The 23264-nt window shown below is 37.5% G+C and overlaps 1 protein-coding gene across 1 annotated transcript in view; it reads left to right on the plus strand.

Annotated features, from left to right (window-relative positions):
- Positions 1–3240: 3240 nt before the first annotated feature.
- Positions 3241–23264, plus strand: part of LOC124788478 (solute carrier family 22 member 7-like) — a 39026-nt gene continuing 19002 nt past the window's right edge. The window contains exons 1-4 of the mRNA XM_047255748.1: positions 3241–3464; positions 6046–6285; positions 19866–20023; positions 23082–23250. Of these exons, the coding sequence (XP_047111704.1) occupies positions 3241–3464; positions 6046–6285; positions 19866–20023; positions 23082–23250 (791 nt within the window). The remainder of the gene's footprint in view (positions 3465–6045; positions 6286–19865; positions 20024–23081; positions 23251–23264) is intronic.

Raw genomic sequence — 23264 nt, forward strand, 5'->3', positions numbered from 1 at the left:
GAACAAGAAATACCAAGTCAAACACAACTCATCCTTCGCGGTACATCTTAAGTCCAATGGACATACGACCACTGCCCTACAGAATTCTCCATTACGCTAAATGAGGCAAGCACATGAATATTTTAGAAGAAGCGGAAATAGCCAAACACGTAGAAAACACGTACAGAAGGGTATTAAACGGGCAGCTGTCCAGAAGGAATCAAATATACTTCGATAATGTCAGACAATAGTTTTTGCGTAGGTAGTTATCACAGGGATATCACCTTTTAGAGGGGTGCAACCTCGTGCTTTTTTGCTCTGTTCCACAGGCTTGTTACTTATATACCTTTGCACCTCATCTTATGAGCTATGATTTTTATAGTGTGGCGTACAGCTGCCAGAGGCCTATTTGCGTGCCCGCATTCTGGGTTCCTTTAAGTATTTATCTTTTTTCTCCAATTTTGTATTCTTAGTATCATGCGTTTTAATTAAGTGTATTTTGTATCATTCAGATTCTTTATTGACGCTTCTCATTGTTTTCGGTCTTCTAGGTATCGTGGAACACGGTTCAAGGTACCTATGTCCTAACATTTTACTTGTGGAGATGCGGTTGTGCGATTTCGGTGCATTCTGCTTAATCCACTAAAAATTACATCCAAAGTTACTTTCATACATTTTTACTACCCCGCGTAATTATGGCGTATACTTTACATATTTAAGTTCCTTAAAGCATCATTCACCCCTGCTCATTGAAACTCAGCTATATAACTATATTATTTATATTTTAATAAGGGATTTTACTGATTTTTACACTGTTAGTTTCTGTTACTCATCAATACGTTTGGCTATGCGGAACTCTGTCCTAATTCTCTTCCCATAGCGCCATCTGCTGTGAGCATCTCACACCGGCTATAAAACTCTTGTGGTCCAATATCAAGTACTGTCTGCACGGCCAGAAATTTTTAAATGGCATTTCTCACTTGTTTACGTTTTTTGATGCATTTCTGTACACCTGAACCTATTTTCGGGGCCGTTAGGACAGCGCTATATACTATGCAAGTAATTTTCTGCCTCCACATTTTGAAGGATGTAGTTTAGAGGCATTAGCAGATTACTATCCATGAATGGCCTTTTGTCTGTCTTTTGGTTCCCTTTGTTCTAATAGCGCACTGCTCGAAGTTTCTTAAAACTCGACAAAGACAACTGACTGAGGTTTTTTATGTATTTTAAACGTAACTCCCCATGTACTTAATATATTTTGCATCTTTAAGGTTTTTTTTCGTTCTGATGTATGTATAGGTGTCTGCGATGGACTAGATCTGTCACTGGCTTCTGGTTACTAACTGCTATTGTAGGCCATTTATTTTTATTTTGAAGTGGCACACGTAATTTTCATAACATATTGTCAGCGATGTCTTCCCGCTAAGATATTTGCAACGATGACACCCTGTGTTTAACACCTATTGTGCCAGTATGTTCGATTTAATATTTTCTTCGTTAGTTCAAAGTTTTTTTTAAGTCAGTTTCTTGCCATTTTTAAAAACAGTTCTTGCTTTCTTTTTAGGCCACTCTGAAATTGCCTTAAATAAGGCGAGATGTGTTATTACCAAAATATGAAATAATAAAAACTGTATTGCGGTCAATTCTGTTCTTGTCTACAAACCATTTAATCAACATTGCATCACCTGTGACCAAATGTACCAAAAACTGTTAGTCATAGTCTTATGTGTACAGCCTGGTTCCAATCTTTAGTGTCGAGGCTTTCTCCATACTGGCGACAACAGAGCTGATTTATATTTACCAGAGGAACAAAAGTTATGCTACGATTTCTGTAACTAATATCCTAACTTGTACACGTGGTGTATCACACATAACTAGGAGAATTTGTCACAGTTATGAATATCTTCTTAAGAATTTATGCATTGAATGCTATAGCACAATTAGTTAGTTTCATACGTGAAGGCTCATTTTTCACGATAAATCACAATCATTTACATTTATATCACTAATCAATTTTTATCTATTTATCTATGCTTACTGTCTCCACGTTTGTAAGGGTTCTTTTTTTTTTTTGTAGAAAAAGATATGTGGGCCAGCATTGCTACCCACCATCATATTCACATTACAATAATATAAATTCTGCTATGGAATAGAAGCAGTTGTCAGTTGTGAAGTACAATCTCTTCCCGTATGTTATCAAATTTTACTTTGGTTTCAGTCAAACATTTTAATCACTGGATAAGTGATGAAAAGTTTTTGATTCAGCACTGATCACCCATTTTTGTGCTAAAGACAATCTTAATGCGGTGTAATGAAATTCGTTTTTCTTCTAGTGTAATTACGTACATCGTTGTTCCTGTAGTAGTGCATTATTTACGTGGGTACGTTACATATATTAAACAACATTCGTTGTGAGTAACGAATGGTTTTGACATATGTTGATATATTTTTGTATATGTGAAATTTTGTTAACTTTAATTGTGGTATCCACAGAACTTTGATTATACATCGATCTGGGGGTTACACAACGTATTTCTGTTTCAGTGTCAGGGGAAAACAAGATAGTACATTTTTAATGTCTTGCGACGGATTTTATGCTATTCTACGCCATAGCTTTCATATCGCCATGTAAGCTCTTTAGATATCTGAAGTGTGTGTCATCTTATAATGTGAGTTGTCCTCAAGATGTAGAACAGGTTGCGTTGTATTAGCAGTTAAACATGTAACAAATTTCGTAATTTCTCTCCCTTTGTTTGCAGAATATGAAATAACTGATACAGTTATAATACGTAAATATTTATTTGCAGCTCTTGGCGGTGAAACCATAACGTTCTTCTTAAAGGATTGATGATCGCTTATACATTAGTCTGGACAGAGCTGAGTTACATGTGGGACGATAGACACAGGACGAACAACGAATTTTACCCAGAAATATTCAGTTGGTCGCAACTAAAACCCTGATATTAATATTGTGATGTAAAATTTTATTTTCACTAATTTCACTATTAGACTTAGCACAATCGTTGCTAGTTAATCAGTTAAGACAGCATCACTTCCTTCTACGCTTAGCTTCAGATAGCGTGTGTGGAGAAAATTTGTGACCTCTTTGAGATGATGTTTTGAATAGTAATCACGGTATTGTGTGCTTCTGTAACGGTTATTCAACTATAACAAACCAGAACTACATAGATACTGTTAGTCTATAGGCGTGATATTTGCTTTCAGGGAGTCTCCGGGATTTCAGGGAGCAGCATAAACGCCATGGTCGTGCCAGGTTTTGAAGAAGTGCTCGACTCCATTGGATCAAGAGGAAAATTTCAGACGAGGCTCAACATCGTGTTCAATTTCATCGGCCAATGTGTCAACTTAATAAGCGTAAATGTTTTCTATCTTGCAATGCAGACTCCTGATCACTGGTGCCACGTTCCTGGCAGAAAAAGTGCCAACATGTCGGTGGAGGAGTGGAAAAATTTCACAATCCCTAAGTAAGACTTACATCAAAATTAATGTAATTGATAGATGTATATATTCCTTATGTGAGACATACTTGATACCTTAAAGTTGCCATTTTCCGTGTGGCCAAATAGTAGTACATTAAGTGCAGTAATGTAATGTGATGTTTTCACAACCGTGATCGTAAAAGTTGGACAAAAATGTTAGTAGCTTTGCTCGAGTGTATTCAGTAAGTGTCCTAGTAGTCAGCCACCACAAGTTAGTAGCACTTTTTGTAGGAAGACCTTCCAGTTTCTCAACGAGATTCTTGTCAGGCGATACAGTTGTTAATCTGCTGGGTACACATTCAGAAAACGCAGAATAAAGATAGTGGTACAAACATCCAGACTCAAGTTTTCTGGCTTCTCCGGAAAAGTGCAAATGAATGTCATTACGACTCTTTCGACACACACGATCTGCCTTCCTAATAACTCTGAGCTGGTATCTTTACTATGAGACGTACAACAGTGGAGGTTAAATTCTGAAGTATATAAAGACTATTGATCTCACTTCCCGATTAACTTGTTTCGTTATGTTGAATCATGGACGTATAACATCTCAAAATACCATACACACATACTGTAGAGTGTCTGCTTTCCCCTCGACACATTCCATCTACAGATTAACATGGCTCTATTCTGTCCAATCCAGACACTCGTGTTGACACACTGTTATTGATGTTGTGCTGTCTGGTGTAGCGCTTTGGCTTGTCATGTGGCGTGAAATTTGTTGCAAGAGCTCTTAGGTTTGCAACGGCCATTCGAACACATGCTGCATGATTTCGCTATGACTTTAGCGTTGTTTCGCTCATAAGTTGTCTGTCTTGTCTTGCTTCTGCTGAATTGTGTGGTCGTCAGTGGATTTCTCATCATGTTGATGCACACCTGTTTGCGAGAGTGCTACATGCTATTGGTTTAGGTAAAGCACTGAAAATATAATGGCTCACAGTCATCTAGGATAAATTAATTTTCCAATGTTGCGATTACGCGCAGTGAATCCTCCAGATTCACTTCTCATTCTGATTTAAAATGAAACTTAGCTCTTTCTCCATGGGATTCGGTAGAGCTCCAATGTGAACCAGAATAACAATGCATTCCATTACCATCCATGATCACACCATACCCTGAAGTCCAGTCTCATAGGTTCAAGTCATTTAGATCCTTTGGAATCATTGTTTTGAGTATCATTTCAAGAAATATTTTTCTTTCGCACTCGTTTTGAATTTTGATGTCGATTAATGAGTTTTAAATCTACTTCTGCAGTAAAAGGACGAGTTTTCTAATTTTTTTATTTGGATATCTGGAACCTAAGAGTCTCTTCGTCTGAGCCTTTCCTTGCTTTTCGCAGAATCACATACTTATATAATCTCACCGTCTGGAATTGTCTGTACTACAGTCTCAAACTCTGTTTATTTGTAATGTGCCGCAAGAATACCTCACACTTTCCACGAACGTCTCGATTATTATTACATATTTTTCACCATATCTATCTAAATAATTATACAGCAGATTGACGGCTAATAGAGCAGAGAAGCCAACGTATGCTACAGATCAGCTTTCACCAAATTTTATGCTGCGTGAACCACATTAATAGTTAAATTGATTTTCAGTATTTAAACGCAACTTTTGATGAGAACTGAATCATTTGTGTTCAAGAGATTTAGAATTTTGTAGACGTATGGCAGTGTCATGAAAGAAATGTCTTCAGGTGGTGGCTATGAGCATGTGGAAATTGGACAGTCAAGTTCGTGAATAATTTTAATGTCTACTCTGTGACTTAATCTGTGACTGAGTCTACACCAACCACCGAGAAATGCAGCTCCAAGAATCAGAAAACTAATAGTCCTTTTGGGTGTTTACGTAGCACCTAGTTATGGTGGAAGAAAACAGAGATTAGGCCGTCCATGCGAAGTAAGTGTGGCAGTTTAAATGAAACATTAAACACGTTTCCTGGAAATCTGTGTGAAATATTTCTGTAAATCTCCTGAAAAACACCATCAAGCACAAAATGTCCGAACAGTTCTCAAAACATTATGGGCTGCTACAGGGAGTCCAGAAAAGGACAATGGTGAACATTTTGAAAACATTGTGATATGATTTTTTGCAAAGATTGTTTTCATACGATTATTTCACTTATGTATGCTGATATGAGCTGTACACCGTACGGCGCCATCTGTTAGTTGCTTTTGTAACTATTATTTCAAACTGCTGTATACACTTGTTACAGCTTTCACAATAAACATACCGTTTACTGCATTCCTCTATCGACCTTTGTTTTCGAGATATTTAATTTTGAAATCAGGGAGCCCTTTTCTGGACACCTAGTATATGTACTGGTGTTTCGGTAAATTATGGTTCACATTATCTTATCAGCTCGTCCACAGTTATAAATTTGTAATGTTTGATTCAGACAAATACATATACAGAAACATTACGCCACCGGTATCATTGGCTAGAATTTCAGTTTGGCTGTTTTCGTTATGATTAAGCCGAAAGGTAAGGGACCCATACTTATAATACCGTTATTTAAAAGTCATGTACGGCATTTGAAACGAAAGCTTTGCTTTTCGCGCAGGGAAGGAGACTCGTTCAGCAAGTGCCTGATGTACAACCAGAGTGATGACGTCGACTGGAGCAACAAAGAACCCGTCCAGTGCCAGCACGGCTGGGACTATGACGACACGTGGTTCTCGCTGACGGTCCCTTCGCAGATGAACTGGGTCTGTGACAGCAAGCACGTCACAAATGATGTCTTGTTCTACGCACAGAATATCGGAGTTGCTCTGGGACTGCTCTTTGGGTATATAGGCGACATGTAAGTGTTCACTCATTATCTTTAATGTGAGTCTGTAATCGATTTCCCCCTTTTACGCTCTTAAAAGAACGATATCTTATCAAGTCCCAAACTACTAGAAGACATCACTTGATGTACAATATTGAGTTATTAGTGAGTTATGATCCTCTTTCTATGCCTCATTCTTTTTAGATTAAAAATTCTCGTTTCATAATTAATTGTGCTACTTAATACAATAAGACTCGGGTGTACTTAAAAAAAGTGTTAAGATTGGGCATTCTATACATACCGGTGTAAACGAAACTCCAAACTCGTAAGTTGTCTCCACGTTTTATAAGCCGGGTGGAAGTCAGATTATACACTGTTTGCCGATACTGTCAGCAATTGTGACGTTACATGCTGAAGTCAGATAAACATTGCGGTAGGATCATGAAAATGCCATGTACATTTTCGTTCTTGTGACGGTGTCGACGCCATGATGATGTTTCAGCGTTTGCTAAAATTATGTATGATATTAATTCTGTTGTCGCTAAAAGCATCAAGCAACGTGCGGTACGGTTTAGCTGTTGGTTATGAGAGGGTTCATTATAGTCTGCGATAGTTGGATTTGTTTCCAAGGAATTATTTCACGTTTATTTAGTGATTACTTCGAAACATCTGTCATTTTCTTGGGACTGGCTAGACCGTGCCTCTTGGTTGCAGTCTGACTGGGTGTTTCGTCTTTTAACTCCCCGGCTCCGGCTTAGTTCGAACGTTTTCCTGCCTCAGAGTGTAATATTACATCTCGACGTTCTGTGATCAGTATCACGCAGAAAGGGTTCGATGGCGCAGCTTCGTCCCTGCTAGGAAAAGTTTTAAACATTACACAGTCGATCAGAGGTTTTGTAGATGTTGATTTTGTAAGTACTGTCGAAATGGGTGCTTTTCAACTGCCTCTTCGAAGTGCAATGCGAATTAGAAGAGACACATGTTGTGCACTACCAAGGAGAATTATATTCGAACCACGGGGTGTTTACTGCCTGATCCAATGTATCACAGTCTCAGTGCTGACTCGACAGATACGACTGAGACGAGACCTACAGGCTCCTGAAACAAAGATACCTTCCGTAAGGTTGCGTCTAAGTTCTAACTGGTACTGTGATTTCCCCTCTGAACTATATGGCCTTCCAAAGATTCATCGGGAAGGTGTTCGTCTGAGGGTTATTGTCAATAACACTGGTGCTGCACATACCATGTAATAAAAGGTGTTGCTACTTTGTTGTGCCCGCTAGCAGGTCGGTGTCGCATCATATTAAGAACTCTAGGGATTTCTTACATCGATTACAGGGATTGTCTTTGAACGATTCTCATGTAGTATGTTTTCATGTGCTCTGTCTCATCGCTCGCTTTCCTCTGCTTCATTCGTTACGGTTAACTGAGGCTATTTTGACATTTGTGGGCTTCCTCAAACTTTTTACTGAAAGAGCAGTTGTGTGACGCAAAAGATACTGTTGAGATGGGGTAGAACTTTTTCGCATTTTACTGCCAGTCTATACGCTGAAGAATCTGAGGAACGCGAACTAGAGTCAGCGGCATTGAAACCTGCGTGATTTTTGACATATCTAAACACTTTTGCCGTTTGACCTCATAAAAATGAGAATTTAAATAGGTTCTTATAAAATCTTAATTCGTCCACTCGAATATTCAATTCACGATTGAAGTGGAAAAATGGTGGCGTGTTGGTGAGGACAGCGTTTGGGTTATATTGCTATATCATTGTAGGAAGCCAACATACACTGGTTTGTACTTCCCAGCTAACACCTCTCACTGGAAGGGGTACGCCAAATTCAGATTCATAGAGTACACGTCGTCTCAGACAGTAAAGGAGTTCAGCTGACTTAGCCCACCAGTAAGTCACCTCTCGCCAGAATGATTATAGTGGAAGGCCAGATTCACGTTGGGATACTGAATCGTGGTAATTGTTGAAAATAATGCGGCGGAACCTAAGTCTACGGCGTGTTGGCTTTATGCGAGTAAGACTTCCAGAAGAGTTCGTAGTATTCTGTCGAAAGATGGAGTGAGTGCATTTTTCGGCCACCATCTAAGACTAGCGTCCTGGTGACTATTGTCTACCGTATTACTTGCAGTTGTGGTAGGTCACACGTTGGTTATACCATATGAACCCTGGGTGACCGATGTATTGAGCACGAGCGTCAAGCGTCACACACACTTACTCGTACTACAGTGGACCACATCTACTGTTGCAGAACATCTCCATCTAAAGGGACAGTGTTGCTAAGAAACCAGTGGAGATTAAATTAGCAAGTAACCTTAAAAACACACACAGAGATTACCACTTACATTGTGCTTAGAGCACCACTTTCTCTAACAGATGAAGCTACTTCCTCGCCCAATGGTAAGTAATATTCATTATAGATGACTTCTGCCTTTGGTAGGCTTTGTTGTGAGGTGAAACAGAACACGTCGTTCGTAACGGAATGAAATAGTCACTTGGAAGGGTAGCTTCGGGAATGCTTTTACTTTACATTTTACTGATCTAGAGGATAGCTTCCGAACATCCATGAGGGTGTACCCAGCCGACGCTGTTACCCACAGTGTAGCATTTGAACAGTGGTAGTAATGGGACGATTGTGTTTGATGTTTCAGAATGCCGGTAAGACACGTGCTGCGCTGGACTGCGCGTACTCTGTACGGACTAGGCATCAGCGAATGTTATTTATGAGTAGTGCACACTTCGAATTTGCATCCAAAGGCCTAGGTCGATGTGCACTGAAAGACCTAACAGAGTTCCAAAGTGGGCCCATTGTGGGTGCCCGACTAGCTGGAGCATCAGTAACCAAGACAGGCAACTTATTGAATGTTTCAAGAGCAACTGTTTCAACAGTCATGACAGCCTACAGAAAACATTGGAAGGGCTCAGTGGTTGAGGTGTGAGTGAAACTGTGGTGTCACCGCCAGACACCACACTTGCTAGGTGGTAGCCTTTAAATCGGCCACGGTCCGGTAGTATACGTCGGACCCGCGTGTCGCCACTGTCAGTGATTGCAGACCGAGCGCCGCCACACGGCAGGTCTAGAGAGACGTCCTAGCACTCGCCCCAGTTGTACAGCCGAGTTTGCTAGCGATGCTACACTGACAAATACGCTCTCATTTGCCGAGACGATAGTTAGCATAGCCTTCAGCTACGTCATTTGCTACGACCTAGCAAGGCGCCATTACCAGTTTATATTGAGATTATAATTCTGTATCATCAAGAGCGATGTTCTACAATTATGGATTAAAGTTAAGTATTCTACCAGTTACTTCCTTTTTTATTAGACTCAACTCCTATAACTGTTCCAGACCTCATGCCAGCCTGCGTGAGCTTAAACGCGTGCCTTTCGGCTACCAGTCATAGTGGATTGGCTGTCGGGCCAGTCCACTACAGAAACATTGGTGGTTCCACTATCAGTCATTTAGTGACACATAAGACTATTTAAATAAGAGATAATATAGTGTTTCAACTCGCTCAATTCCCCGTGGCAGTGCTGCGGTACGGAGTCCTAGGGTGCTGATTCCAGTGACAACTGATACGGCGACAACTCATGTTGCAGCTGTGCGCCAAGCAGCGTATTCTTGGCTCGGTACTGTGCCAGTGACCCTATGCAGTGTTGGCGAGGTTTTTTCTTTGTGACTTCACTCGTTGCGTAAGTAACAAGCGGCTATGTCGTGGCGCTGAGTGCTCCGTACCGGAATCGAACCAGCGACCCTCACGTTCGGCGTTTTCTGGCGGAGTTCGTCAACCTTTAAGTTCACAGGTGACTCATTTGGTGAGGCCGCCGTCTCTTCGTCCTCACCTGTCACCTAGATAAGTAGCACACGAAGTATTTTGAGGGAGCATCAGGGATGGCATCTTTGGCGTTGAGCTATTGGCGTGGTACCGCCATCTTCTTTTGTCGATCAGCACAGCGGCTTAGTCGTTGCAGCGAAGTGGGACGTCCGCTGACTAGTCATCAGTTTGTCCGTGCTGGCGACATTTTTTCGTTTCTCATTTCTCTCCTCAAAGGACCCGCTCATGACTGTTTGTCGGTGTTACTTATCCTGTGTCGCGAAGTTTCTTGGACGGCGACTGACTCTTTGGTCGTTCATGTATACTTCTCTCGTTGGGCAGAAACGTGACCAATATAGACAAACGTGCTGGCTTTCGTTGTTTCACCTCTATTCTGGGGTAGTCGGACACTGTCCTGTCGTCCTCCTCCACATCGACAGATACGTCACACATGTGACTGGAGCATTGACCACTGATGTGCGTACTACGCTTGCCGTTGATCTCCTTGGAAGCATTTCACATCTGATCAGTTGTTGATCTGTTGGTGCTGACTGCTGCTGCACAAACTCCGCTGGTCATCGGCCTCCTTATTCGACTACTGCCTCTTCTGAATATTGTGGCTTATCGTCTCAAATTCTCTAAAATAGTCTATTCACCTAACCTATAATAAGACTTTTTTCTGTATAATATATTTTAATAATGATGTAAGTCTATTTTTCTGCCAGACCTGTGTTTTGTATAAACGTTAGTGACACATAATTATTATACAAACCATAAATAACACATAATTATTATAAGTAGTAATTATACATCTACACCTGGGTCTGTCGTATTATGGTGGGCAAGGGGGGGGGGGGGGGTTGTGAGCGATCAGAACTGGAGGGAGCAGAATAGTGGGTAGCACAACAGCCCCAATGGAACTTTGCGTTATGAATTGTCACTAAAATTTGTATAACACTTGAATATATTCCCTACAAATTGTGGTGATCTGAGCAATAAATACGCCTTCAGAACGTTATTTTACCGTTGGAGCAAAAATGTAAAGGGCAACAGAATGATGCTGTGCTATGTTGCTATTGACAATTGTTGTAAAAAAGACGCTACACAGAGTCATAGCCCGACGATCGTCATGAGTTTTGGAAGTATTTCAGACAGTAGTAAGATATTTAAGGTAATTACAGATAAGCTAGATCTTAGTTGTCTGGTTCTGTGACGCTAAAGACATGAACAGATAGTATCAGTTACTTAAGATTTACAAATTGTCATAAAAATGTAATCAAATCAGATATGCTGATGTGTGCTACTGTAAAATTGTATAGCACATTCAGAGCAGTCAGTATCAGCAGAATCCACCTGCGTGACAGCATCATGGATTGACGTTATTCTTATGCCTGGCTGTAGGTATAGCCGATGGCCCCAGCAGTTCCTGTGCCATTTAGTATTGTCCTTAAGATTACACAATGTGATAGGAACAAATTAAATGTGAAAAAATTCACAGAGTGAATTCCAGATCACGAAAATCATTATTTCTGCTCTTAACTTTCTCATTTCCTTATATTTCAGCTACAACTGCCAATTTTCAGTCAGTTGAATATCCCTGTCAGTATTTTAATTATAATGTCTAACTGGTAAAATAATCTTAACTAATTGTTAAGTTACATAGAAATATTTTCTGTTAATCTAATATTTTAAACATTCAGCATAACTACCAATATTGCATATCTAGTAATGTTGTATAAAATACTTATCTGTAATTCTCTTAGCTTGTTATCTCTTTTCATGCATTTGTGTTGTTAAGTTTCTTGATTAGAGTCTTCATTGATAAAGAAAAGTCTTTCATACATTTTTTTATAATTTGTAATGCCCATATGGTAATGCATCTATTTTTCCAAAACATATATTTTGTTATCATGAAGTCTCAACATATTCTCATTTATTTCAACTTTGTGTGTTTTGTGTTTTTAACTTTGGATTATATTAATCTTCCTGTACTGTTCTCTATTGTTAAACAAACAATATTTATAATCTGAGATTATTCTATTTTTAATAATGCATTTCTTAAAGCAATAGATTTTTCTCAGTTTTATCACCAAATTCATAAACATACATATTTCAAACTGCAAAATTTGTCCATTATTTTTCCATTCAATTCATGTTTCATGTTTCCTAAGGCTGCCTTGTTTGATTGTTGATTACCACAAATGGTATCTTCACATAATCACTATTATCAAATTTATTACTTATCGTTTTCATATATATCTTCAATATTTATAATGTAGATATAACTGTCCTTGCCTTGATAACACAATTCGAAATATTCTATAGTGAAAATAAAATATCAGTTCATTAGGTACATCAAGTATACTCATTCCAACAAAGACTGGATTATTTAATGTAATTTGTGCATCATTCATATGAGTAGCCTAAAGATTTTCATTACATGTGGTACTTCCTTTATTGTTTGGATTTGTGGTAAGTTTATCGCACTTTTCTCCATTGATACTAATTTTATATCAACTCTATTTCTAATATTTTCCATTGTTATACCAAATACGTAATTTTCATCACAATATAGAAATTATTAACAAAATAATATTTGGCTTTAATTCTCATTTCTATATTTAAATCTATATACTCCAACCACTCCAACTGATGATATATAAAGAATGCTTGTATATTTGATATTTTCATTCCAAAAACTGTTAAAGACTTCTATAGTGTATTAAAAAATCGTGTTTGACATTGAGAAAGGTCAACAACTTGCTTACTTTAATTCCTCATACAGCTTTATTATAAGGAGTTAAAGCAAATTCTATGTTTGTAAATCATGTCATTATGTTGGATATTCTAAATCTACTAAAAATATATGCAGCTTTAGCAGTGTTTGATATTTCACAACACTGTGATATACCTCCTCTTATTACCTTTTGATCCATTGAAGTCGTATTATAAACTTGTAATAAATCAAGTGGTTGCTTAATCATTTTCAAAAATGCATCCCAAGTTATCCTGAAAAATTACAAACATCAGATGTTCTAACAGCAAATTTGATTTAATACGCACTGGATTGTTATTTTTCCATTTAAATGATCATGATGTTGAACCTTTTTATATTCTGTGAGTAATTACATTCACACATTGTACAAACTTAAGACTTATTATCTCTTGATTTTTCTTCAGGAGTCAACGATTTCATTCCTATAGTTTCAAAATAAATTACTCCAATATCATCAACCTCTTTTTTGATACATTCATTAAATATCTTACGAAATTGGTCCCCTACAAACAACAGTCTCTATAGTGTCTATTCATATATTTCACATATTAATGAATTAAAATTTGTTCATTCTTTTGAAGTTAATGTTTCCTAGATGATAATTTTTTCATATGATCTTCATCCAAAATCATTGTAAAAGATTTTGTTAATAATATCCAGAAATAGTTTTCCAAATACACAAGGAATTATTTTACTGTTGTCATTTTTACGTCATACTCATTTATACATTGGCTACAAAGCGTTTGATAACCATCTTATGTTTATTTCTATGAAATTTAATTATCAATTGACTTCTTAGTATTACAATATTTACAAAATTGACATTTGAAACAAGAATGCTCTGGTTCTTTTTCAACATTCTCCATTCATACCAAAAAATTTATAAGAAATGTTAAAATTTTAATAAAATTTTTTCTCTTTTGTGGAATCCATTATAGCAATAATCAACAACAAGCTTATACATAAAAATAAGCCAATGTTTATGATAATTGAGGAGAATAATGACCCATGCTTTAATGTAAGTCAAATTGCAAATGCCCTTGGACATGAATGGCGTAGAAAATAAACCAATCAAAGCTACTGTAAAACATTTGAAAATGTTTAGTCGAAGTGAAAGATGACTACCTAAATATGGGAGATATTTAAAAATTTAATTAGGAACCTGGTCTATATCCTTTAGTTATGACATCCTAAATTCCTCATGTAGAAAACTTCCAAATTAGATTTAGAGACAAACTCTGGCTTCAGTCTGTAAACATGGATAATATAAGATAAAAAACCTAATAGCTGTATAATGGTCAAATAACTCACTTAGAAAATCTAAAAGATTGAGAATATCATATTCAGAATTTTAATGTAGTAGTTGATACAGTTATAGAAAGTTTATATAAAAGAAAGAAAGAAGTAAATACATTATAACCTCATGTTGCTCCTTCAACAACCAGTGAAAATTTGAGGTTGGCATTTACCCTTTTATCATCATTCAATAATTTTGTATCAAAAACGAAAGAAACTTTAAGAATAGTCTGCTGGTATTTTTATTTTCATATTTTAAATAACTACACACAAGGACAATCGATTTATGACACAATAAAAATTGTCACAGCAAAAAGAATCTGTGTTTCCTTAATAACAATTCTACCCAATCAGTAAATAACTTTTCTTTTTACCATTTATCAGTACTCCCTTTATGAAAAAGAATATTATATTTTGTTTATATAACTGGTGATTTAATCATACAGAGCATTTGTTATCCATAGTTTGTTCAATTAGTCCATATATTTTAGCATTTATTTTTTGTATGATTCAGGTAATGGTTGAGTTTTAAAATGTTTACCCAACTAACTTTAGCTTGAAATTCTAATACAAAATCTTCAGATAACATGTTTTGGATTGTTGATAAGAAAGTCACAACATCTATCTACAGACATCTGTGTTATTCGAACAACTTCTTTATGAAAATTTTTATTTCCCACTAATTCTTCTTCATGAAGAAAATCTAGAGGTATCAGTTTCTTTTATTATCTGTAAATGATGGAAATAAATGTAATTTAACGATGAAGATACTGAAATAAATATTGTTGATGGATGGCTTCATCCAAATCATGCACAGTTATGTATCAATTTTAGAAATGCTATAGCTAATGGTGAGGGATGAGCATCATATTATCAAAATATGGTGGGAAATTCAATAAAAATTAATTGATAACTACGGGGCAAAAGTATCTTATTTTGTGTCCATACAGAAAGGAAGTAGTATTTTATATAGAACGTAATTTACTTTCATCAAAAGCTGCTATATTTGACTCCATGAGCTACTTATAGTATACTCTTGGAAGGATGTATCCATAATAATTTTGTATACACTTCCTAAGGAAGAACAAATCGTATTAGAATCATCGGAAATTCATGTACCAGTTGTTAAATATCAACCAAATTACGAGTTAGAACAGCTGTCAAATATTCTGTGAAATCCCATATTTATGATATTTTTTTATGAACTACACACTGCAGTAGTTACCGGTTTGAGTGGCAAGAATAATTTTGAACTTTATATCACAACTTTCTATAACTCTGCCGAATTTGATGTGCGATATTTCATATTCATTGTATTTGATACAAATTTTAACGATAATTTGTTACTTGACTCTTCATTATTCGATCACATTAATCAACAGAAGGTATATTTGAAAAACGAATAAAACGAGATTTTCCCTGAGGAAATGTCGAATGTTAATCCCCAACTAGTTTTTTCTAAGCATACCATGTATTTCTAGATTTTAATGAGTTGTAATATTCAGATCAGACACTGTCATAACTCCATGTAATTTCAATTCAAATTATCTGATCCATGACAGTAACATGAGCCATGGAGAAAATTGTTGCTTTACAAAAACGACTATGCAACTTTGCACAACCTTTCATTAAAACAATCCTGATTGTAGCGTATGTAACAATGTATGGTGATAAAATTTTAACTTTCGATGTGCAGCACAGAATACATAAAGAAAATATTTACTTTATAAATGAATAACAAATTTGCGTAAGTTACAGAAGTGTTAATTTCATGTTTACATTACATATTAAAATATTTTCAGAAAGACAGACGGATTAATAACGGAGGAAGTTTAGTATGTTAATTAGAATATGATACTTCAGAGATCTCTTGTTATGTAGATGATTTTAGCACTTTTAATTTTCAAAATCCGTTAATATTTGCATGAAATCAATTTTTTTTTACTCCACACATCCGTACAAAACAACATGGGTCCAGGCTGTGTAAGTCTTCTTAGGATGCTGAAGGCTCTGAATGTTAACAGTTCGTACTAGACCCGCAGTATGTGGTCTCTCCATAAGATAATACTGATCTACTCGGCAGTGTGGCGTCAGAGGAAATGAGATAGAGCTGTGCAGTGGCTTTTTCCTGATTATTCCAAGAATGTCCCACTTACACTTTCTATATTCACCATTAACTAAGCAGTTCATAACTCCATTCACAGATGGCGCTAAAGCAACTGGCATTTACAACGGTATTGGGATATATTTCATTTTTATCATACAATATTCTCTTTAAATCTAATATTGAGTGTTGCATAGGAACATTACATGTTATATACATGTCATCACTTCAACAAAAATACGAAAATGTGAAGAAAATTATTTATTTACACCCTAAATAAACTGATGAAACTAGCATATTTATAATGAAACTGTCATTAAGATTTCAAGTATATTTACAAGCTGCGGTCGAAAACATTTGTTCCCAGAATGCGTGGGTGAGGAGTGGGGTGGATATCATAACACTGGGGATAACGATCATCAATTCACTGCTGTGCAAGCTCTGCTTCCTTAATGAAAAGTGATGGGAAGAGGTGCAAACGAGAATAGCTACCTTGACTTCCAGATAGACTTCGAAAAAACACAGAGCTTAGAAATGAAATAAGGAGAGTAAACTTGAAGGAAAAAGGTCTCTAATTTTCTTTCATATGGCAGCGAATGTTTTTGGACATTTAGAGAGGGAATTTTTCATTTACATTACTTCTAAGAGCACAGCTAAGCAATAATATACACTGCACTGGAGAGCTTACAAAATTTTATTATGAGTTATTCTTTGCGAGATTGACTCAAATATTTTTTCAAATGTGCGCTTTTTGTAAAAGGAATATGAAATTAATTGTCTTTCCATTCTACTTTTGTATGAAAAAATTATTGTTTTATTATATGCAAGCATGATAAGAAAATATATTCGTTTTCATTAATTTTCTAAGTAATTTATACTAAAATAGGAGTGTTTGAAGGAAAATATCTGCAGACGTGTGTTATAGTAGAATATTTCAACCGGTCGTGGATAACATGAGTCGGTCCTGGCATGAGCCATGGCTGAGCCAACTGAGCCAGGAGCGATAAAAATATTCTACTCAGAGGGGAGAGCGGGTAGGTGGTAAGAATAAGTTGAACGCCTCTATGCAGTGGAAGGTTTGTCTGATGTCATAGAAGAAGAAACGGGAGTCGATTTAGAAGAGATAGGGGATCCAGTAACAGAATTTAAGAGAGCTTTAGAGGATTTAGGATCAAATAAGACAGAAGGCATGGATAACAATGCATAAGAATATCTGAAGTGGTTGGGGGAAGTGGCAACAAAACGACTATTCACTTTGGTGTGTAGAAGGTATTAGGCTGTCTTTCGTAAAAATATCATCTACACAACTCCCAAGAGTGGAGAGATATGAGAATTATCGCAAAACCAGCTTAACGGCTCATGCATTCTAGTTACTGATAAGAAGTATATACAGATGAATGGAAAAGAAAAGATGTGTTAGAAGACGATCAGGTTGGCTTTAGGAAAGGTAAAGGCAGCAGAGGCAATTCTGATGTTGCGGTTGATAATGCAAGCCAGGACTGAAGAAAAATGAAGACACGTCCATCGGATTTGTAAACCTGGAAAAAGCATTCGACAATGTAAAATCGTCAAAGATGTTCCAATTTCTGGGTATGTAATAGGAAAATATGGTTAATATACAACAAGTACATGAGCCAAGATGGGATAATAACAATGGACGAGAAAAAAGGAAGTGCTCGATTTAAAACTGGTATAAGACAAGGATTTGATCATTTGGCCCTACTGTTCATTCTGTATATCGAAGAAGTAATGATGGAAATAAAACTAAAGTTCAGGAGTGGAATTAAAATTCAAGGTGAAAGGATATCAATGTTACTATCTGCTGATGAAGTTGCTATCTTACTGAATTTGAAGGAGAATTGCATGATCTACTGAATAGAATGAACAGTCTAATAAGTACAGAATATGTACTGAGTGTAGACTGAAGAAAGAGGAAAGTAATGAGAAGTAGCAGAAGTGAGAACAGTGGGAAACTTAACATCAGGATTGGTGGTCACAAAGTAGATGAATTTAGCGTATTGAGCAACCGAGGCAGCAAAATAGCCAGTGATGGATGGAAAAAGGAGGACATCAAGAGCTGACTAGCACTGGGAGAAAGGGCATTCCTGGCAAAGAGAAACTAACTAATAAACGTAGGCCTTGATTTGAGGAAGAAGTTCTTGGTCGTGTATCTTAGAAGCAGAGCATAGTATGGTAAAGAACACAGATTGTTGGAAAACCGAAATAGAAGAGATTCGAAGCATTTGAGGTGTGCTGCTACAGACGAATGTTGAAAATTAGGTTGACTGATTGAGGAATGAGGAGATTATGTGCAGAATCGCAGAGGAAAGGAATATGTTGAAAACACTGACAAGAACATGGTACAGGACGAAATGACATCTGTTAAGACATTAGGTATTAACTTCGATAGTCCAAGAGGGAGCGGGATTGGGAGAGGAATTCGTGGCTGGCTGCCTCAAACCAGTCAGAAGACTGATGACAAATAAAAGTAGGCATACATTGCACCAATTGGGTACCTAGGAATTCTAGTGCACACACAGAAGGTGCATTCGTGGAGGAAGAAATGCTCTTTTTAATGTTTAACGATCCAACACGATGTGGTTTCATCTAACTGGAACTGGACTCATTGTAGTGGTAGCATGTACGCATGTTATAAAGAATTTTTCGAAAGTATGTAAACTATGCTTATGTACTTCTTATCACTGATTTAAAGATGTGTGCACAATGATAAATTCTCTTTGTAGTATCTTTACTTCAAGTGCGTTGTAGATCTGATGATGACAGCACTGCTCTTTTGACCTCGATGATTGTGAAATAAAATACTATGTGATCTTGCCGGGCAAGAGATTTTCCTGTTTACCACTGACGATCTCTCTCTATGGGCATGTGGAAACTACAAAATCGAAAATGTTAATGCTGATGCTCTTGACGGTCCATAGGTCAGAGAACGTTTTAGACATTCCTTTTGAATTGCTGTTCAGAGACAAAGAGAAGACAGCATGCAATCATTTAACAAGGTTTCGAATGGTTTCATCAAAAATTTACAATATATCCGAGAAGCTGTAATTGATCAGATGTTCCTGCTTGAAAAGTTGCGTTATGAATTTTCACTAAAATTTCAGTTTTTGTATTGCATTTGAATGTATCCAGAACAAACTGTGCTGATCCGCGGAATAAACATTAAAGTACGCCGTCAGAAAGTAATTTCACTATTTTAGAAAAAATGTGAGGGGCAAAAGAATGATGCTATTCTATGTAACTATTGACAATTGTAAAAAAAAGACGCTCCTGCTACACAGTACCACAGCCTGTCGATCGTCATGCGTTTTGCAAGTATTTCATATTGTTGTAAGATACTCAAGGTAAATACAAATGTGCTAGATCATTGTTGTCGGGTTCTGTGACGCTAAAGAGATGAAAAAATAGTATCAGCTACTTAAGATTTAAAATTTAACAACGTAATCAAATCGGATAAGCAGTTGTGAGCTACATTAATGCTCTAAATTCGTTGTTACTGTAAAACTGTATAGCACTTTTTAAGCAGTCAGTATCAGCAGAAGCCACCTGACTGGAAATCCAGCATTACCGATCAACGTTATTCCTATGCCTGGCTGTAGGTACGGCCGACGGCCCCAGCAGTTCCTGTGCATGGCGGCCCATGTTATCAGCAGGCTTTTGCTGGTCCTCACACCAGACGTCCTTTTGCTCTTCATCCTGGCGGAGTCCCTCATATCAGCTGCTGCAGGGCCTATGATCGAATCAGCGTTGGCTGTTGGTGAGTGAATTGTGGGAATCCATACTCCAACATGTAGTAATTGCTTCCAATTTGTTTTAGTTTTTTTATTCACTTTATTATTTCCTGCAGCTGCATTTGTTAGTCATTCTGTAACATCTGTTAATGCTACTTGCCGATAATCTGTGGTGGTTTATCGCTGTTATTCGCGTTGCGCGCAATGAACCTAAGACATGGAGCCGCACAGCTGTATCCATGAGATGCGGGTTCAGCGAAATGTATATAATGGCACTTTGTAACATGTAATTATTGTGTCAGTCAGCGTGTTAGATATTAGATGAATCATTAGTGTCAGGTCTTTTGACCTAGTAGACGTATTAGTGTGAAAGATATCCTCGGACGATGTGGTATGCAGATGTTTATCACATTCATGTCTTGGTGTTTGTGTAAAAAATGGGATAATAAAGACATTTTGTTACTATTAATTGGTTAATTTCATTTACATTCGTTACTGACCACATCATCGGCTGATACTAACACTGGACAGTAGTCCTTACTACTGAAATTTATGTAATCATATCCAGAAAATTGTAGGCTTAAGAACCACAACGGATAAAGGATAAAAGTGTGGTAAGAAAATCCGAAGCGAAGATGGTTACAGCCGCAGGACCATTAAAAGGGAGAGTTAAGGCATCATCAAATGGAATATGTGCGATAAAAGGAAAAACTGTGCGCGTTTCAAGCCACGCATGCGGGTAACAGCTTTGAAAGGTTCTTGTTGAGAAAGTGGGAGTGCTATTTTTTCTTAAACCGTGGAAATGGAAAATGTATTAGATCATACTAAGGTAGATAGTTGTTTTACGGAAATAAAGCAATTTTACTTCTCTGGAACATTAACTGATAATTTTACATCAAAACACCACCTATATTAAAAACTTGTTATCTCATATGAGACGTAGAAAATTCCCCGTTTTCTTTATTTATGTGTTTGTACTGCAAATCCCCTGTTCTGTGTGTGTTAGAGAATATGTTGTGCTAATTTTAAGGGATATCTTTCTTATTCCACCCTCATACTGCGTAAGGCAAGAATACGACCATCAGTATGCCTCGCTATGTTCCTTAATCTGTCTCATCTTAACCTGCCTGTCCCTACGCGACTGTTACAATTTTATCTACTGTAACGTGTTCCTTGAATACTGATCAACTGTTATGTCGAAGCAGAATGACTGTAATTGAAGAATGGTGCGAACTGAAGGACAAAATTCAATACGAGAAGATATGAATTATCAGATTACCTGATGAAACTCCTACCGTCCGTGAAAGTCAGAATCTTTTGAATGGAATAAATCGTGGTCTATGAAGGAAAGCGGAGTGAGAATAAATAAATAAAACATGAAAGTAAAGAGATTTACCAGGAATGATATTAGTCACAGGGACCAAGTTTTAGACGATTAAAAGGATGTTGCTGTCATGAGATCGAAATACTCTTCAGAAAATATCTAGTAGCAACAAAATAGAGCGTAATTAAAGAAATAAATTTTTGAGAATGTCTACCCGAAGCACAGAATTGTATGACTCTGCATCATAGGCTGCAAGGAAATGGGAACTGAGCACAACAAAAGCATCTGAGATGTACGTCTACAGAAGGCTGTTGTGTATAAAATTGCCTTAGAACATTTATGAACAATCTGGAGGATCTGGGAGGGCAATACGCGTGAAATAAAATAGAACGTGAAGGATGACATGATGTGTGCTTGGACGTAAGTGTACAACTTCCAAGGTAGTAGGGGCCCCAGTCATGCAGTTATCGAGCACATGAATCAGGATACTTATTTCTAAATTCGCGGTGACCATGTTCTACACTATCTCCTAGATTTTTACAGTGATTATCCAGTTGACGGTCCCGCCATCCAAAATGAAGACTGCACGCATAGTTTCCTGGTTTGATCAACACTCAGGTGCTATAAATAAAGCATTATACGCCGAAATCGTAATCGCATGGAAATGACTGGGACTGCTTGGACCAGCGGGTGACACGTGCAATTATGTTCCTCACACTTTAGCAGCTCAACGGCATGAAGGTGTGAATTCAACTGGATTTCTGCTGAGTATGGTTTAGTTGTAAATTCCTTACATCGCAGAATCGAAACAGTTAGAGCATTAGAGGCGGTTTCTCTCGGTATTACCTTGATTGTAGTAATCAGTACTCTGTTGCAAAGGAATCTTTGGTGGGCAGCAGCAGAACAGTGAGAGGAGTGACAACCCGAGTGCGAATTATAAAGAAAACCCTATCACTATACTGTTGCCATCACTTTATCGCGGGCAAAGAAATGAGTTGATGTAATTACCAGTGGACCCAACCATCCTGTATATCTAATGGAGTGTAATAATTACCTGGTTTTAAGCAAGAGGAATTATCACTTGCAAACCTAAATAAGGGTAATACTAAGACGAGAATCGTCCCTGTTGAAATGAGATGCAGAGTAAGTGCTATTCAGTCTAGTGTTACAGTCTCTTCAGTGAGCCTATGCGAATAGGACATGAGACTGCTCGAAATTTTCTTATGACTGCGGCGCTTTTTATTCAGTACCCCATTTTAAATGCCTTTAGCCAAATCAGGCAGTAGTTAAGGCGGGGTCAGGCTATATTCCTGGTACTCGTTAATAAATTACCGTCACTGGACGCGCATCGCAGCCCTCCATCATGTTTGGCCGATGCTTCTGGGTGCCGAACCTGTGTTTAGGAAACGTTCCGAAGCTCTGTGAGGAATACCTGGCCACTGCAGTCCAAGATCTGTCGGCGTCTACAATGACCAATTGTTATATCGCTGCCCTTTCTGATTCTATTCCAAAAACTTTCCTCTATCACTGGACTCTGTAACACTTGATAGATGACAGATGACGCAAGCAAATCCCTCGTTTCGGTTTTATGTGACACTACTGCAGCACATCTAAATCAATAGCTTTACAGTGTTGTGCATTACATCTATCCATTTTATTTTCTCCAAATTTGTTGAAGCTTAGGTTATTTTTGGTTGTTGATACTTTAATAGTTCGAGTTCGATCTAGATCAAAACTGATGCACTTCCTTTCTGCTTTAGGTCTGGAACTGACAGACATCAAACATCGGACGACGCTGAACTATTTCTCAAGCAGCAGCTTGGGGGTTGGCATTATGGCTTCCGGCTTCTTAGCTTGGCCTCTCCGCAACTGGAACTACTTTCTGTCTTGCTCTGCAGCGTTCTGCTTAGCGCTGTTTTTATTCTTCAGGTAATGTGCAGCGT

This window comes from Schistocerca piceifrons, chromosome 3 (genome assembly GCF_021461385.2).
Source record: "Schistocerca piceifrons isolate TAMUIC-IGC-003096 chromosome 3, iqSchPice1.1, whole genome shotgun sequence".
NCBI classification, from domain to species: Eukaryota; Metazoa; Arthropoda; class Insecta; order Orthoptera; family Acrididae; genus Schistocerca; species Schistocerca piceifrons.